Source organism: Prenolepis imparis, unplaced genomic scaffold (genome assembly GCF_030444845.1).
Source record: "Prenolepis imparis isolate NDT839.2.m4 unplaced genomic scaffold, iyPreImpa1.0 SCAF_1, whole genome shotgun sequence".
Classification (NCBI taxonomy): Eukaryota; Metazoa; Arthropoda; class Insecta; order Hymenoptera; family Formicidae; genus Prenolepis; species Prenolepis imparis.
This window is the reverse complement of record NW_028141159.1, coordinates 16,873,568-16,893,514: the sequence shown is the minus strand read 5'-3', so window position 1 is coordinate 16,893,514 and position 19,947 is coordinate 16,873,568. Positions and strand designations below refer to the sequence as shown.

Genomic DNA, 19,947 nt, shown 5'->3' with positions numbered 1-19,947 from the left:
TTAAAAGAACCTTAAAACACTGCTCAAAACTATTAGAACTCGATGTGTAAAAAAATGTGAAGTTGGCACCCCTATTTTTTGAATCTTCGTTATCGTAATGACCGGAACTATTTCTAAAAATTATCAAGAATTCTTCCTATATGGTTCTAAATAACTCAGAACTCTAAACAGAACTATGATAGCATAACATAGGGGTGCCAACTTCACACACCCTAAGTAGACACAGTGATTATATATATTTATATATTTATATTTATATAAATCCTACATAGATTTTTTGAAACAATTACTATAGCGCCTGGAGTAAGATATATTCGTACTATAATAATATATATAGTATCTTTACACTTTTTACACAATGTCCCATCGTATCTTTGAAATCGTGCCTATCAAACTTGTACATGTAGATATATCGGCTTGTTTGTTACGCAGGGACGCGCGTATCTAATATTCCCGGTAAAGTCCTCTAAGAGAAAATGTCTTTAGGACAAGGTTGATCGACTTTATTCCGGGAATAATGTGTCGAATCTTAAACGAGAGTTAAATTTATATAAGAGCTATTAAGTTGCGGTCTCATCACGCGTGGAATTTGCATAGCGACACGTGTGGATTGATCGATTCGCTATCGCGTTGCGCGCCTATATGTACATACATATATAAATATCAGTATCTCTTGCTGTAGTAGCTAATTGATATCCCGTATATCGTATTATATTATTCACTCCTCCCTGCCTTTTCGCCTTATATAGACCTTCGTTCTGCGGAAATCCGAGTAAATCGGAGTAATTATTCGAGGAGCATGTCTCTCTTTTAATGTAATTATATTTAAATATATTGTATTTAATTTTTGACAAGATATATATATATATAAGTAGATTTATGATATAGTAGAGAGAGATATGTTTTATACTATAATTCATATATATACACGAGAGTATATAGAAAAGAGAGTACGTATTACTGTCGCGGGTGCTCCGAAGCAGCGAGGATCATCAGAGGTGAGTGCCGTCATCAGGGGAGAGGGGAATAGATTATAATCTTTTTCTTCCTTTTTTTGGCATAATTTTTTTCCTCATCGCTACGACACCTCGGCGCAGTTCTCCCCTCCTTGCGCTCGTCGTTAAAAAATCGATCGAACACGCGCAAATTATTCGCGGCAGCCCGTGCTCGTCGCATTATCGATTATTATATGTACGGCACTTTCGAGAAGTCTCTCTCACAGAAATTCACTCGCGCGAAATTCATTCGTCACGATGGGATGATTATTCCGTGGAACGATTATTCATGATGCGGCTCCGAGCGCCTTTGACACACGTAATTTTCATTAATAGTTGACCCGTATAATTTGGAATTATTCGAAGAGTGTCGCGTTACATATCGCAATACTTGATCGCGCGTTGTTGTTCATATTTTCCCATTTACACTGATATAATGTACCGCTAATAACGTTGACATTTCAACGTGAACGTATCAAAAATATCACAGTACCGTGTAATATTACGATTTGATGCGACTCGATGTTTAATTAATGTTGAAATAATCCCTTCGTCAACCAGCACCTTTTGCGCCACGGATATCGATTTTCGTATATCAGCGTTTGCGCGTTGTAAGATAACAAATCTCGGATGAAGAGAAGATCGATTATCGAACGAAAATTACGATGATACATTAGGTATTGAAAGATAAGCAATTGCGAGAATAAATTAGAATCGCATAATTTTGCGAACTCGTCAACGAAGCGTTACGAATTAATAAGTGCAAATCAGGTACAATTATATGTTATATAAGACCAGAATGAAAAAAGTTTAATTATCAGTCAAGTTTTTATATCGCCGATATCGTCATTTATAATGTGGCCTAATGCAAAACATGAATTTCCGACATTAGGACGAATTAGTAGAATTTTCTGTGTAAAGTAAAAGTTTTATAAGACTTTTTAGTAAATCTTGCGAAAAAGTTACACCGATCACTTTGATTTTCATACATGATTTTCATAACGAATAGAGTTCTAAATCATACATATACAAGCACTTTGAATCATTGTAGATTCTTTTATTCGTGAGATATATATCATTTTAAAGTTTTAAACCTGAAAATAATATATGATAAGTATGTAAAATGTATGTAAGTAGTTCGACTTATCAGCTTTAATAACTTTGACATTGACATATGTTCAAAAATATTAATATGTTCAATGTTATAATTGTATAATTTCATATGAATTTGCAACACTTTATCCCAAATAAGAATTACACATAGAGGAAAATAAACTTCTAACTTATGTAGAAAAAGATATGCTTTATTGTTTCACTTTACTGTAAAATATGTGTGGACGGAAAAAGAGCTTTTTTCTTTTCCTGCATGTCTACTAAAAAAAAAAAAAAAAATGTTGACCTTATCCAAATCTAATTTTTATTTAAAAATCAAATTAGTTTGAGTTAGATTAGAATTTTTTCGAATGAGAGTGCAGGGAGAGCGCCGGATATATCTTATAATATAATGTGCAAATCAACGTGATCGGTGGTAACATTTGTGCAAAGTTTACAAATTTTTCAATAGTAGATTAGTAGACAAGTAGTAGACTATTAGAAATATAAATTGAGCAGAAGTAGCATGTTTGAGGAATTCTTATTGAGACAAAAACCTATGTGATATATACAAATATATTTAAAGAATCCATAGAAATAGAGAAACACATAAGACGCTAAATTTTTTTTCGGTATAGATATCTATGATCGCCCTTAACTTTGACTACAAAATTTAATCAACAGCGTTTAATTTTTGATACTGAAAACCGCACGAATTGTGTTACTTGAATACTTGGGAAATTATACAACGAGATTTAAGGTTTCTTATCCGACGCATTCGTATCTCTAGTCAAGAAGAATTGTCTTCGATGTCGAATAAAATCAAAAACGCGTCGGTGTCGTTGCCTGTGATAGATTCTGCGAGATATCGATGAATACTCGTATAGTATGGATACTTTATATTCTAGTAATTCTATTCTTGTTAATCACCACGACGTCTGTCACAGGAATTGCATTACATTTTTCATATCACGCTTAAGAATACATCGGGGAAAAAGGAAAGCGCGTTGCGAAATAACAAACAAAACTCGATGTATTACTTAATTATATTGTATTTCCACGGATATAAATACGGCGCCAGCAGAGACTCGAAACACGCAAAAAAAAAAAAAAAAAAACGATTTCCAAGGATTCTAAATATTATTTTCTTATGCACCTATCGCGTGTGCATTATGTTCACAAGCACTAGGGAAGCTAGTGATAGATGAACGCTTTGATATATTTATTCCAAGTACAAATCGTGCATAGTATATACCGTGTACTCGTAAGTGACTCACACACATGAGAATGAGATGATTTTAGATTAGATTATATACTAACTAACTAAGTTGAATAAACTGAAACCTCGTAGAGGGCCGGTAATATTACCGTACCCGATACAAAAGAGATTCCGAACTCGTTGACTCTAAAACGACGGAAAGTAATTGTAATAATAGACTGTAATATGTAATAGTAGTCTTTGCTTGTGCGCGCGTGTGGTTGTGTCTCCATTAATAATACGTCGACTATCCCGATGTATCATGTTTGGCAGAATAAATTCCGCAACGCAACATCAGGATCGTTTATAAGGAGAAAAATTCTCCTGTAAATTGCGGTTGCGGATAGTCGACGTGTTAACTGTACAGATCACGGCATATCGAACCCTGCGAGGTCTTGGGCTCTATATAATAGTGATATTTAATTCTCTAAGTGATATATATATGTATATCGCCGGCGAGATCGATACCTTTTGCAAGTTTAATCCAAGTTTTAGCTGGCTGGAAATGATCAAGGGCTTTTTTCAAAATCATAACAGCGTACGTCGCAGAGAGGCTGTAAGTCGCAAAAAAGACATCTACCTGTCTACCCTTTCCAAGGATTCTACATCGCGACGGAAGAGAAGAACAACGAGAAGAGCAAGAGCTATCTAAACACATCTATAAGTCGTTTTCGGGAGGTATCACGGTAGCAACGAATCGTCAACTGTTCCCTTCTCGTGAAGGAATCACTTGATATATCTCATTATATCGTAATATTAATTTTATTACTAATAATATTATTATCGCTATATAATATGTACATATATATACATATACATATATTTTAATCAACATATACCGTGTAAACTTCTTTATATGCTTCCACGATCCTTTGAATCTGATGAAATTTAATGAAATTGTATCATTTGATATTATTTTGAAGATACGCTCGATTTTTCAGTTTGAAACATTCATAAGAAACTTCGCAACCGAGAAAAGTTTTGCGAGTTTATGTCTCGAAAATTTAATGAAAATTTAGAACCAGATCCGTCCAGTTTAAAATATCCCGATCACTAATTTCCCTCCCATTATTATATACCCCAATATCATAAATGTGAATGGAGATTTAAAACGATAAATCATCATAAAACACGCATTCAAAAATATGTTTCCTTTTGATTAAAAAAAAATTCTCTTTTCCCTTTTTCTCGTTTAGATTTGAATATTTTATCATCGATGGATGCGCGGATTTTCAGCTTTCACTCTCGCTGAAAGAACGACAGCCTTCTCGGAAGGCATATATTCCATTAGGTTTGTACAATTCGAGCTGTCCGCTGTTGATATGCCGCAGAACGAACGGACGCAGGAGGAGGGAGGCTTCGAGGGAAAGAGGGGAGATCGATATTGCGACTCCCTAGGGGCACGCGTTACATACGCCCGTGTCAACTAAAGTGCAGTCCCTACCCTATTCCGTATACCCCAAAAGCTGTTCCGGAAATTCCGTAGTCTTTTCGTTTTCCTCTTGTGTCTCTCCCCCTTAAAAAGAAAATCGACACGAGTTCGATTATTCGCGTTATTTTCTTTTTTCATGCGAGTTTTCTTCTTTTCACAAGAAAAAATTACAGGCAGATTGAGGAACAATGGTGTAAGAAGAATGGAACAAATCTCTAATTTGGTGCACGAGTGTCTTGTATCCTTCGGTATCATTCGGCCCTTTAATATTGAAATGGCTTTACACTATGAGACTATACGTGCTATACCTGAAGCGGATACCGTTGGGAGTCAAGACGCTTTAAATGTTTCGCTGTGCTGCAGAAAATGTCGTCTTCTCTATAGCATCGTCCAGACCCTTGAAATTTTCATATAATATATTCTCTTTGGACGTATACTGACATCGCTACGTAGCGAGTAGCTGGTTCATTAGAATAATGAGACGATTCTAAGTGGCCGTGCATATAATTAGAATGTCATACAATGTGAAAATATAGTATACTTATTCTTTCGTATTTTATATTTGAGATTGTCTTAATTACAGGACTATAATCAGCAATAATATTTTCAAGTCAAGGAAGGCGTATTAAAATTTAAGAGTTTGTTTCATTTCGAGAGTTACATATTATAATATACTTCGATAAGTATGCATATAATATTATATATCACAAGTGTTGTAATCAATTGACACGCGACACCAAAAGCGTTAAAAATATACATCATGTGTTGATAGAATAATGTTAAATATTATATCAAAAATCATCACGTTACGAGGAAAATTTGAACAGCCACATTACTTGAATAGTCCTGTAGCCATGATCGTAAAGGCTTTTAGGAGGAATTCCCTTTGCTATTATTCCACTCACGTTAGATCTTGGAAGTGAGAAACATTATCTATGCAGAGAATATTATTTATACATTTATGGAGAGAAGGAGAGAGAGATGAAATTTATCAACAGCTGCAGATACCTTGACAAACAATAACGAGGGCAGAGTCTATATAAAGAGAATATTCCGGAATATTCTTTAATTCAAAAAGTGAGACGTGCATGTCAAAGATACAAGAAATTCAATGACGAAGAAATTTACTTTTATATTCAGATTCATATAATAATTTTTTTTTACTTTTATATAATAAAACGCGTCAAATATACGTCTTATTAAAGATAAGAGATTTTCATGTTCCCAAGAAATTAATTTTTTAATTGCGTATCTTCAAAATAATCCGTGTGATAAATGGCTAAAAATTTCCGATTAAATTATTTGTCTCAAATTTATATATAAAAGATATAAGAATTGATTTGTCATGTTTAGAAAAATTTTCAGCGATATATATATATATATGTATAAAAGCGGCACGTAAAACGATTTTCTCCTAGGCTTGAAATCAACGATCGATCTCACGGCAGCTGTTTGCCGACACCGGAAGCACGCTCCACCTCTTCGTTTCGGAAGCTGGGCGGCTCTATATCCACATAAGTCCGAGGAAGCTTGCCGAGGATTTCGTTATCATTTTACCGCGGCGAAATATTCAATAAAGCGCTGGCTGCATTACATAGCGGGCTCGGACAGGGTGTTTGAGTGAGGCGGATGTTAAGGGGGATGGGAAAAAGTTGAAGTGAGTAAAGTACACCCGCGGGCCGGCTCTGCATGCCAACTACTACGTGAGACCTGACTCCCTCGCTAGACCAAAAGCCAGTGATTCCGGAGGACTGCGAGTATTCCTCGACCCCCTTAACTGAAGGAAATAAAACACGCAAATGCAAACGGAGAGAATCGGAAAGCGACTAATAATTTCCCTCTTCCCTTTTTTTTTTTTTTTTTTTTTTTTGACGAAAAAATATCGCGTATCGCCGACTGATATTGATCACTTATCATTGCGCAAGAGTTACCTCTTTCTACTATTCAACATTTCTTTTATTTATTTTAGATTCTCTGGTTTCATCGGATTATCTCGTAAATGCTTTCCTCGAAAGAACGATATTGCTTTTAAAATGCACCTCTATTTATTTTCCAAATAAACAACCGCTGTAATTCTCCTCGTATTTCCGTCGAATAGTTTCGTTCCACGATTTCTCCGATGGAAAGCGAAATAAAAAGAAGGTGTGATGTAGAAACGCCAAGTGATTTTCTCTCCGTGAGTAAAGAAGGCGACAGCGCGAAATACGCATACTAAATGTTTGATAGTTTCAATCGAGAAATACAGCCGATATCTAATTTCAAGCTCAATACTTTTTCACAATTGAATTATGTGTGATTCGATGTTCTGAAATAATTATATAAAAAAATATTATCTTTTTATTATTAAGGGAACTTTATTTTTTCGTTCGATAAAGAAATAAAATCCAAGAAATCGTTTATTTATCATCTATCACACACAATCGCTATATAGAATCAAAGATAGAAAGAGACGTTAGTTACATATCGAATTAATTCATGAAAATTTTACTGAACCACCTACGAAATTCGCCACGTTAATACTTAAAGGACACGGGGAAAAAGAGATTCGGCCTATCCCGTGAGAATTCTGGACGGTGCTTGGCACCGCCGGAACGTATCTCAAGAAAGATACGGGCCTCGTGCAGACGAGAGGGTTGGTCGGAAAATTCTACCTACGTGTGGAGCATCCGCGAGACATTCGATCCCGTTACGTGCAGAGTATAGAGTGAAACAATTCTCTAAAATAAAAATTTAATTTACGGGTAAAAATTCAGGAAGGATAGAGAGACAGTTTTGCGCGCGAGCAAACTATATATATATATGTCGTATTTGAGCTATTAAATCCCCTGTTAGGTAAATCTCCTGATAATCCAATTATCCCCTTCTCCCGCAATGAGGGAAGAAGATTAAGGTAAGTGAATATTCTGTTAATTTTCATCGTGTTAATTTTCGGCGTGAATGTGAATTAGAATTAAATCAATTAACGTTAAAAGGGCATACTTTTATGAAAACAAACTTTCGGAAAATTAAGAATAGATTTATAAATTTATATATATACTATTTTAGTGCGAAACAACGTTAAAAATATTTCTCTTTAACATCGATGCAAATTGCTATTTTTAAATGGATATATTTTTGGCAAAGAAAGAAAGTGGCACAGATTTTAGAATTACATTCTTTAAATGTTGAGCTTTAAATGTTCAATTAAATATTCAATTTCTATTCTTAAATTAGTGATGAGATAATAATAAATCGTATTAACGTGGCTCACCTCCCAATTTCTCCTAAAACTTTCGAATGTAAACAGTTTGGATTTAACAGCTTCGCGACCACATCTCGATAATCCCGAGCCACCAAACATTTCACCGTGTTTCTGTAAAAAAAAAAAATATATATATATATATTTATATAAAGCACAAAATCAAAATTGATTGAAAACAATCTATTAAATATTTGTTAATATTAGAAAATGTGAATCGGCATACACGATGTATATAATCGCGTTGAATTTCTATTTCAGCTTTTAAATATCAATCAATTTGTAATAATAATCTTAATGTTCAATTGCAATCTTTATTTAAAAAAATATTTTCATATTTCATAAAGAGCGGAACAAACTTAATAATTTGTTTATTGCACCAGTACATATGTTTTCTGTGAAATATAAAGTGATGAGAGATCAAAATATAATATTTTGCTTACCCGGAACAAATTGTTTGTAAAGAATTTGTAATGTCACGCTTGCGTAACGACGTAGACGAATGAATTTCGATAAATTGATATAAACCGATAGATATCCACGAATGTTGGATACGTCGAATACATGCGCCTTGTCAAAGAGATTGCGCATTCCTCGTTTGTTAATCGCGACTCTTCTGTCGCGGTTATCCTCAATTCGCACGTGTTCGCGGTATACGCGTATTTACGATAATGAATGTAGTAATAGGTATGTTAAAATGAAACCGCATTACATGCAAAGTAAATTCTCGATTGCAGCACGAAAGGAGTTTGCTCAATCATTCGTTACCTATCCACTTCTCGAACATAGATATTTCTTTATTCCAAGTTCTCTATAGTACGTTCTTGACACAAGAAAGAAATAAACTTCAGATACAAAAAGAGCGCAGTTTTTCAGAATAAAAAATTCCGAGAGAAGAAGATATAATAAAGATTTAGAATTAAATATTTTAAATACATAAGAGATACATTTATCTTTGTGAATATTCTATGAAACAACATGTAGCGAGAAACGTACATTTCGACTATCGTTTATCAGACGACTCGACAGTATTTATCGCTCTGTACTCGGATCGAAATCCACAAATAGCGACCCAGATAGATTTATAGGAAACTTAACTCTCTTTCTCGTAAATATCAATCAAATAAACCATCGAGTCGTGAAAGTGTCCGTCTCGCCGTGAATTATCGCGAATTTTTTTTCCTGCTCAGGAAGAAATTTTTCTTTAAAGGTGCGCGCAAGGAAACCAATCTAATATATATATTGTAGCGACTGGATTTTTTACGTAATCTCGCGCGAGAAGCTGCCGTCGACGATGAGGAAAATTATTCAGGAACACGCGGGGATGACGAAATAAGGCCGTCGCAACGGAATGGAGCTATTAAAATATGTAAGAATAATGCCAACGTGACTGCACGAGCGCGTACGCGGTCCAAAGTTGTCCTCTCCTCGAGAATTTTTTTCTTCTCAAACATACGAGTACGTCGTGAATTCGTGACATTTCTATTATAATTATTACATTTTTTTTATCAGAACACTTTATCATTATTACACTAAATCAGAAAGAGCCTCAAGATTTTAATATAAATTTAATCGAGATAATTGTCACATTAGTTTCAATTAAATAAAACTATCTCTTATGTAAACTTTTGATATGGAGAATTCCATCTCTCTTTAGAAATTGGGATTCGTAAAATATCCGCAATTGCATTTTATCTTCTTTTCAATCTATATATATATATATATATATATATATATATAATTGTAAAAATTAATTAAAACATACTTCTCTACATGCGAAGTCCTCTCTCGTTAACATCATTATATTATTCTCGTGAAAGTGCACATTTTGTTGCGTGATCTGTAAAGACAGAAACATTTACATATATGTATATTGTATATATTTATATATTGATATTATTAAATAAAAAATGTTTTCATTCTTTAAAGATGGAGCATTACGCTTGCTAGACATACAATTACGCCATAAATCAAATGCATGTCAGTAGCTCATCGAGTGGCCATAAATAAATACGTAATTAATATTCAATTAATTTTTGATATATCATCACACATAAATGATTATATATAATTATACAAATAATTATATATAATTATGTATAATTTTATAATTATATCCCATATAGTTAGAGCACAAAAAGATTGCAGGCATAATTATTATGTAATGCAATTTACATATTATAATTTTGTATTAACCCCTTAAAAACGATAGGAATTAACATACAATTTACTAACCAGAATAATAGAGCTTCTGAATCATGAATATGTCGAAAGAAGCAGAAAGGCGGGAGAAGATGACAGTTCGATGGACCGGAACGTTTACACTTAAAAAAAACGTAATTTCTTTCAAGAAATTAAAAGGGTTATTTTGTCCGTTATCACTTCCGCTCGTGCGGCGTCGCGGTGCGTCGCATGTGTATACGTACACACATACACACCATCTGTCACATGCTTCGCTTCCTCACGTGCTTCACCGTCTCACGTGTTTCGCCGCGCGTGACATACGAATCAGCTGCGTCGCGATGCACCACCGACCGGATGCGATTCCCGACTTGAATCGCCGAGGACGAATTCCTGGAGACAGCAACGCGGGTCATCGCTGTCATGTGCGAGCGCTCGGATGACAGTTTGATATTTGGCGAATCTTCGCGACTCTTGGCACGCGAGAAATCGCGCGGTGGCGGCGCGGCGATGGCGGTGGTGGCGGGCGGCGAAGGTGGTGGTGGTGGTGGTGGTGCTGATGCTGATGGTGGTGGTGGTGGTGGTGGTGACGACGACGACGGCGGCGACGGCGGTGGTGTGAGTACGCGATTTCGAGAATTTAACGTCGCGTGCAGAAGCAGAAGAGAAGGGAGAGACGGACCGCCGAGGAGAGCTGCGAGGAGTCCAGCGCGAGGCCGGGCGAGAAGGTGAAAGCGAGCCTTTTGTCACGGCGGCACGGCGCGACAACGCACGGTGCATAACCTAAAAATAAAATACATATCTCCCGTCTGCGTGGTCTGGTCTCTCGCGCGATATCGCCGTCCGAGTTGCACGCGGCCCGCACTCTCTCTAATAAGTTGCGCGAGAGAGCTTACCCTTTTTCTCGTCGACTCGACTCCTCCGTAAGGAGACGTGTGACTCTCTCGACATGACCGCGCCGAGACGGTCGCGGACGTGTTGGCTGGACGACGAATGACTTCGTGGAAAGACCGGCAGCAGCGTATGGAGAATATGGAGACCGCGAGCGGCAACGAGGCGAGCGGGGAGCAGGCGATTCCTGACAGCACGGTACCGCGGAAGTCCTGGTCCGAGCTCCGCGCCGTTGTCAGCGATCTCAGGAGGAAATTGTCCGGCGTGTCCGCCGGATCCGTCCCCGGGTCTATAACTTTCCGTTCACTTCCGGATGGCCGGTGAGGAATCACGCAAATTTCGTTCGAGAGTTACTTCCAGGATAGTGTCAAGTTTCAACGTGCAATCTTCTTTTCTTCTTTCAGAACTAGAATCTATTTTCTTAGCACTCCGAGTAATGGATGGGAGACCACGCTTTTGTATGTAGACATTGCACATGCGGATCATGCCAATGGTTATCGTCTACACTGGCAGCCTGTAATAGAAGCAAATTTCCAAACGTATATATCGTAGATTGACATTCGACACACCGTATTATCCATCGACAAAGATAATAGAATCTGTCATGCAATAATTTTAGTGTATCGTGCACAAATAGACTGTCGAAGGAGGAACAATTGTTGTGGGAAAGAAAAAGGCTTGCTACGTGGGGCATAACCAGTTACGAGATTCATGCGGAGAGTGGAAAATTAGTCTTTCCAGCTGCTAGCAGTCTTTATCAATGTGTGGACACTGGATTCATGGTAATATATGTTTATAATTATTGTGATTAAAATGGAGCAAAATATCTAAACATATATATCTTTCCACCAGCCTGGACCACTTTTTCCATCAGAGATCAGAATGTCGACCACGGGAGCAAAACTATGTCCTCAGATATGTCCCTGGAACAATGCATTGATCGCTCACACATGTTCGGGAGATCTATATTTATCTCACAGCATCACAGGATCCTCAGTTCGATTGACTCACGCTAAGAAAGGAGGTAGGAGTCTTGTGGATGATCCACTTTCGGCCGGCACTCCTTCTTACGTCATGCAGGAGGAATTTACAAGGTTGTTCCCTTTATTATTGGATACTCGTATATTAAAAATGCGAAAATTAGAAAATCTGTTTCGTTTACCTTAGATATATCGGCTATTGGTGGCAGCCAAAGTCCATGTTCGATGGTGTCTACAGAATAGTGTACGAAGAAGTGGATGAGAGTGATGTCAAGATATATTGTTTCCCTTCGGCGAATTCGTATGAGGTGGACGAATTTAGATTTCCTAGAGCCGGTATGCCGAATGCTAGAAGTAACTTGAAGATGGTGCAGTTCCGCTTGACGGAATCGTTGCAGATCGTCGATATCGAAATACTAGAGCTTCAGTATCCTCTTCATATAATGTTCCCTTGGATGGAGTACATGGTGAGAGTGGGTTGGACTCCCGACGCTCAATAGTAAGTTCAAAGAAACGTGAATGCGAAAAACACGTTGTATTAATTGATAAGAGTTGGTAATGTGTTATTTTATTTGATGTGTAGCGTCTGGGTGCAACTGCTAGACAGAAAACAACAGAAACTCGAATTAGTCTTACTGTCAATAGACAACTTTTGCGAACCGCCACCGAATACGTACAATACGGAAAATCATTTTACGTCCACGTCAGCGAGCGTTCAAGTGATTTATTCGGAGCAGAATCCGACTTGGATCAACGTGAACGATCTGTTGTACTATCTCAAGTCCGACGACGCGAATAAAGTCAAATTTATCTGGGGCAGTGAAGAATCCGAATTTCGACATTTATATCTTATAACATCAAGTATAGCAGGTAAATTAATGAAATTACTATTATTCTTTTCGCGTTTTTCGATCGCGGTTCAATTCTGTTTATTTAATATAACTATATATTATTTTATATTACTATATATATATATATATATATATATATATATATATTTTCTATTATTTATAATATAACACTACCTTTCTCATCGTAGGCTTGAGTAATGGTGTTGAAGAACCTTTGGACAGAATGGACAGCATATTTCTTCGACCGCGTATCACTTCTAAGGTGGCCCTGACGCAGGGTGATTGGGAAGTGTTGGGGAAGAAAATCTGGATCGACGAAGTCAATTCCATCGTATATTTTTGCGGATTACGAGAAGGACCGTTGGAGCAACATGTTTACGCTGTTTCCCTGCGACGACCATTAGAAATACGGCTCTTAACGCGGCCGGGTTACAGTTACAACAGTGTTTATTTTAATAAAGAATGCACGATGTTGGTCACTGTTTATAGTTCCATTAAAACGTTGCCTACTTGTCAAGTATGTCTTTCATCGAACAAACTTTCGCTAATTTACATTTATTACTATTTTTGATAATTATTTTTTTTTATTGTTGCAGGTATTTAAAATATCGCAAACCGATTGGACGGTGGAAAGTATATCGCTTACACCTGTAGGATACCTTCTAGAACCATCGACCCCTGAATCCGAGTTGTTCGCGCCGGAGATTTTTACGCATAGAATAAAATCAGGCGATACGATCTACTCAATGATATTCAAGCCTCATAATTTCCAACCTGGTGTTAAGTATCCTACAATATTGAACGTTTACGGAGGACCCGAAGTACAACTCGTATCGAATACATTTAAGGTAAATATGCTTCTTCAATTACAAATAGATGCATAAAGTATATAAAATAAAGATTTAATTTAATGCTTCTTGCAGGGATTAAGGCATTTACGAATGCATATGCTAGCTGCTCAAGGTTATTGTGTAGTTTTAATCGATTCCCGCGGATCGCAGCATAGAGGTCTGATATTCGAAAGCCACTTACGGCGCAGAATGGGAACGGTAGAGCTGAACGATCAAGTCGAAGTATTAAGATGGTTAGCAGAAACTACCGGATACATAGATCTAAATCGTGTGGCTCTTCACGGCTGGTCTTACGGCGGATACTTAAGTCTAATGGGTTTGATACAGTATCCCGACGTCTTCAAGGTATGAGATTGATATTCTACTTATTATTTATTTTTTATTGCATATTTTTAAAAAAATATATTGAAAAATATCTTTCTTTATGTCACAGCTGGCTATTGCTGGTGCTCCGGTTACCTCGTGGAATTTTTACGATACCGGATATACCGAGCGTTATATGGATCTGCCGCAAAACAATCTTCATGGTTACATGGCCGGATCAATCTTAACATATGTTAACAAATTTCCCGACGAAGAGAATCGATTGTTGATCATTCATGGTCTCATAGACGAGAATGTACATTTCTATCACACCAGCCAGCTGATTAACGCTCTCGTGAAGATCGGCAAACCGTATCAGTTACAGGTTTATCCTAACGAAAGGCACAGTTTGAGAAGTCTAGATGCTAGCAAGCATTACGAGACAACTTTGCTGTCCTTTTTGCAAAATCACTTATGAACCGATGTGCTTTTCTTTTTTTCTTATATTGTTCGGTAGTAGCCATTTAAAGTTTACTGCCATTAATTTATGTACACAGAAAACTTAAGATGAAAAGATACATTCAAATAGTATCTGTATTAATTTCTGTACAAAAAAATGTGTGCCTCTATATGGGGCTTTTAAGATAGTATTAAAACTTCAATGCAAAGGGTATTCGCGATAGCGCAATGTGATTTGTTAACATATAAGTAATCAGGACGAACTTCTAGCAAGGAATTTATAATGTGTAACTTACACATGTGTGCTAAGTATGCGAATTTTCAATGGCGATGTAAAAATCATACGCGTAATAACATACATTCGAAACAGCCTTTTTAATCAGCTATTGTTGAAGTTTACAACCATAATAATATTGATTACTTGTGACTACTTTTTAAGGGAATAGACAATACTCAATTTATTGACAATAGTTAATCAGAAAGACTATTTCAGAGACGTTGCGTTTCTGTTTCGCAATATATGTTGAATTATTAAACATGAATACCCCAACTGTGACAATGTATATATACCGTGCGTGATCGCAATCACGTATCTCTCTCATCTTTCTACGGCAAGAATCCGCGTTTCAGCGTGAAAAGTATTTGCGTTCTTCAATGTTGTGAAATAATCGTATATCCGATGGATAATTATTTGTCAATAAATAAATTCATTATTTTATATTTTTTCATAATTACATTACTGAAAAATCATGAATTTGTAATTAATATTGTTTACACATAGCGATTGCAGAATGTTGCATGGAAACGTAGAAAGCTGATAGAATATTCGGAAACTGATGGAACACACAGTGGCTGTATATATTTTCTGACAAATTAAGATTTAATTACACGGTTATATCGCGAACGAATTAATTGTTTACTTTTGTTTCGTTTTACGATTTAGGAACTTGTACAAATACCGTATTCTCTTCATCAGATGTTTCCACTTTGTTGGTCGCGCGACTGGAAATATTCCTTTCGACCATATCCTTCTTTTCCTCAGCAAGACTTGATACTCGTTACCCTTGACACCGCGTAACCACGCGGGCACGTTGTACATAATTCTCGTCGGATGGAGTCTATCGGAGCCCAATATATCAATGTAGTCGTTCTGTCCGAAGAGTGCCCTCTTCTCGGACCAGGCGTCTTTCGGCCGATAGATTGGCATCGGTAGTTTTTCACCGTTCTTCAGACGCGGCAAAAGGCCCCGCAAATCTATAGGATCATCGTATCCGTGTCGTCTTATTACAGGACCTCGGGCCAGCTTATCCGCGTAATAGCGAAATCGCACCGAAGTCACTTGCGGTGTCCATGTGTTTACAACGGCGCGCACAGAATTCACGATCCAAGACATCCTAAGGAGAGAATGATATATACATATTAAAAGAAAATAAACTAATGACGAACAAACGTATACTTCAGCAGATAATCTGTCATACAATTTCTTTCAATTGTGATACAGAAATTTAACATAAATGATAGAAAAATATGTACAATTCTACTTCAATTTACATCTAACATAACCTAAATTTTTCATTATATATTCTTCGTTAATTCTTTGTAGATTATATATTGCTTGTTGATTTTTACAAATTATTAATTAAACGCTAAAGCTTACCTTCTTTTATTATGTATCGCATGCGCTAGAATTCGTTATTTATGCGATACATTCGGTTTTGCGACTCCGAGTCTCCAAGTACGATTAGGTCTTAGGTCAGCTATCAGCTGATTAGCAGCTAAGGAAAAAGGTTAAATTTAAATGCGCGTGCGCGGTTAAATACGCGTGCGCTTTACACACTTTGTTCAGCTTGCTGACAATGTATCAATGATATGTGACATATAACTGAATGAAACGTATACTAATGTGATTTTTCTAAATCTAGATCTAGAATAATACAAGTGCGCGCTATACGCGCGCATCATTCCTCGATTTTATATAAAAAAAAAAAGATATTTTTATAATTTGTTTAAACTTGATTAATATTTTTTGACAGAAATTAGCTAATTAAAGGGTTAATTTGATAATTAAATTTTAAAATAAAAATATATATATGTTATAAAAATTAAAATAATAATGTTATAAATAATATGTTATAAATACTTTAAACTCGAATAATATCTTTTGACAGAAATCAGCTGATAACTGTCAAAAAATAATCGAGTTTAAAGTTAAATAACATTTTATTTAAAACATATTATTAACTACACTAGAACACTACAAAGCGCGCGCTTCGCGCGCGCCATTTATTTCCTTCAACAATACATATAAGCTGCGGTCGAAAATGTGCTACTAATATGGAACAAAGATAGAATGATGTTTCGAATTATTCGTAGCGCATTCTCGATCCACAGCTTGTACGTTAATTACATATTATACAACAATTATAATATTTATCTTTTCATCTTTTGGTACCATGCAGACACCAGCGTACAAATTTTTTAATATGATAAACATAAAATAAGGATGCGTCGCATAGGGTCAGCGGCATAAATGTATCAATTTCTTATATTTTAAGACGAGCCAAAAATTCATCGATTATACATTTTAATAGTACATTGAATACAGAATCATTTGATACCAAACAGACACCAGCGTACAAATTTTTTAATATGATATACATAAAATAAGGTTGGTCGCATAGGGTCAGCGGTAGAAATGTATCGATTTCTAATATTTTAAGATGAGCCAAAAATTCATCGATTATACATTTTAATTGTACATTGATTACAGAATCTTTTGGTACCATGCAGACACCAGCGTACAAATTTTTTAACTTGATATACATAAAAAAAGGTTGCGTCGCACAGGGTTATCGGTAAAAAGTATCGATTTCCAATATTTTAAGACGAGCCAAAAATTCATCGATTATACATTTTAATAGTACATTGATTACAGAATCTTTTGGTACCAAGCAGACAACAGCGTACAAACTTTTTCATTTGCTATACATAAATTAAGGATGCGTCGCACAGGGTCCGCGTCAAAAAAGTATCAATTTCTAATATTTCAAGACGAGCCAAAAATTCATCGATTATACATTTTAAGAGAACATTGATTACAGAATCTTTTGATACCAAACAGACACCAGCGTACAAATTTTTTAATATGATATACATAAAATAAGGTTGGTCGCATAGGGTCAGCGGTAGAAATGTATCGATTTCTAATATTTTAAGACGAGCCAAAAATTCATCGATTATACATTTTAATAGTACATTGATTACAGAATCTTTTGGTACCAAGCAGACAACAGCGTACAAACTTTTTCATTTGCTATACATAAATTAAGGATGCGTCGCACAGGGTCCGCGTCAAAAAAGTATCAATTTCTTATATTTCAAGACGAGCCAAAAATTCATCGATTATACATTTTAAGAGAACATTGATTACAGAATCTTTTGGTACCATGCAGACACCAGCGTACAAATTTTTTAATACGATAAACATAAAATAAGGATGCGTCGCACAGGGTCCGCGTCAAAAAAGTATCGATTTCTAATATTTTAAGACGAGCCAAAAATTCATCGATTATACATTTTAATAGTACATTGATTACAGAATCTTTTGGTACCAAGCAGACAACAGCGTACAAACTTTTTCATTTGCTATACATAAATTAAGGATGCGTCGCACAGGGTCCGCGTCAAAAAAGTATCAATTTCTAATATTTCAAGACGAGCCAAAAATTCATCGATTATACATTTTAAGAGAACATTGATTACAGAATCTTTTGGTACCATGCAGACACCAGCGTACAAATTTTTTAATACGATAAACATAAAATAAGGATGCGTCGCACAGGGTCCGCGTCAAAAAAGTATCGATTTCTAATATTTTAAGACGAGCCAAAAATTCATCGATTATACATTTCAATAGTACATTGATTACAGAATATTTTGGTACCAAGCAGACAACAGCGTACAAACTTTTTCATTTGCTATACATAAATTAAGGATGCGTCGCATAGGGTCAGCGGCATAAATGTATCAATTTCTTATATTTTAAGACGAGCCAAAAATTCATCGATTATACATTTTAATAGTACATTGAATACAGAATCATTTGATACCAAACAGACACCAGCGTACAAATTTTTTAATATGATATACATAAAATAAGGTTGGTCGCATAGGGTCAGCGGTAGAAATGTATCGATTTCTAATATTTTAAGATGAGCCAAAAATTCATCGATTATACATTTTAATAGTACATTGATTACAGAATCTTTTGGTACCATGCAGACACCAGCGTACAAATTTTTTAATACGATAAACATAAAATAAGGATGCGTCGCACAGGGTCCGCGTCAAAAAAGTATCGATTTCTAATATTTTAAGACGAGCCAAAAATTCATCGATTATACATTTCAATAGTACATTGATTACAGAATATTTTGGTACCAAGCAGACAACAGCGTACAAACTTTTTCATTTGCTATACATAAATTAAGGATGCGTCGCATAGGGTCAGCGGCATAAATGTATCAATTTCTTATATTTTAAGACGAGCCAAAAATTCATCGATTATACATTTTAATAGTACATTGAATACAGAATCATTTGATACCAAACAGACACCAGCGTACAAATTTTTTAATATGATATACATAAAATAAGGTTGGTCGCATAGGGTCAGCGGTAGAAATGTATCGATTTCCAATATTTTAAGACGAGCCAAAAATTCATCGATTATACATTTTAATAGTACATTGATTACAGAATCTTTTGGTACCAAGCAGACAACAGCGTACAAACTTTTTCATTTGCTATACATAAATTAAGGATGCGTCGCATAGGGTCAGCGGCATAAATGTATCAATTTCTTATATTTTAAGACGAGCCAAAAATTCATCAATTATACATTTTAATAGTACATTGAATACAGAATCATTTGATACCAAACAGACACCAGCGTACAAATTTTTTAATATGATATACATAAAATAAGGTTGGTCGCATAGGGTCAGCGGTAGAAATGTATCGATTTCTAATATTTTAAGACGAGCCAAAAATTCATCGATTATACATTTTAATAGTACATTGATTACAGAATCTTTTGGTACCAAGCAGACAACAGCGTACAAACTTTTTAATACGATAAACATAAAATAAGGATGCGTCGCACAGGGTCCGCGTCAAAAAAGTATCAATTTCTAATATTTCAAGACGAGCCAAAAATTCATCGATTATACATTTTAAGAGAACATTGATTACAGAATCTTTTGGTACCATGCAGACACCAGCGTACAAATTTTTTAATACGATAAACATAAAATAAGGATGCGTCGCACAGGGTCCGCGTCAAAAAAGTATCGATTTCTAATATTTTAAGACGAGCCAAAAATTCATCGATTATACATTTCAATAGTACATTGAT

At 35.7% G+C, this 19,947-nt stretch overlaps 3 protein-coding genes across 3 annotated transcripts in view; 1 reads left to right on the top strand and 2 right to left on the bottom strand.

The window, feature by feature from the left end:
• The window catches only part of LOC145933416 (uncharacterized), a 61,624-nt gene extending 50,542 nt beyond the window's left edge, over positions 1-11,082 (bottom strand). The window contains exons 1-3 of the mRNA XM_083033092.1: positions 10,251-11,082; positions 9,781-9,855; positions 8,028-8,129 (exon numbers count right to left, since the gene is read on the bottom strand). Of these exons, the coding sequence (XP_082889218.1) occupies positions 8,028-8,129; positions 9,781-9,816 (138 nt within the window). The 5' untranslated portion in view covers positions 9,817-9,855; positions 10,251-11,082. The remainder of the gene's footprint in view (positions 1-8,027; positions 8,130-9,780; positions 9,856-10,250) is intronic.
• A 107-nt stretch (positions 11,083-11,189) lies between these two features.
• On the top strand, positions 11,190-15,437 carry LOC145933363 (dipeptidyl peptidase 9). The gene is made up of 10 exons (XM_083032994.1): positions 11,190-11,407; positions 11,492-11,626; positions 11,707-11,869; positions 11,940-12,181; positions 12,255-12,566; positions 12,651-12,937; positions 13,107-13,435; positions 13,515-13,766; positions 13,842-14,114; positions 14,203-15,437. Exons 1-10 carry the CDS (start codon positions 11,190-11,192, stop codon positions 14,548-14,550), a joined length of 2,559 nt encoding a protein of 852 aa, XP_082889120.1. The 3' UTR covers positions 14,551-15,437.
• Positions 15,219-16,318, bottom strand: Mrpl51 (mitochondrial ribosomal protein L51). The gene is made up of 2 exons (XM_083033079.1): positions 16,189-16,318; positions 15,219-15,925 (listed from the first exon to the last, which is right to left on the bottom strand). The coding sequence occupies exon 2, from the start codon at positions 15,922-15,924 to the stop codon at positions 15,448-15,450; it is 477 nt and encodes a 158-aa protein (XP_082889205.1). The 5' UTR covers position 15,925; positions 16,189-16,318; the 3' UTR covers positions 15,219-15,447.
• Positions 16,319-19,947: the final 3,629 nt, after the last annotated feature.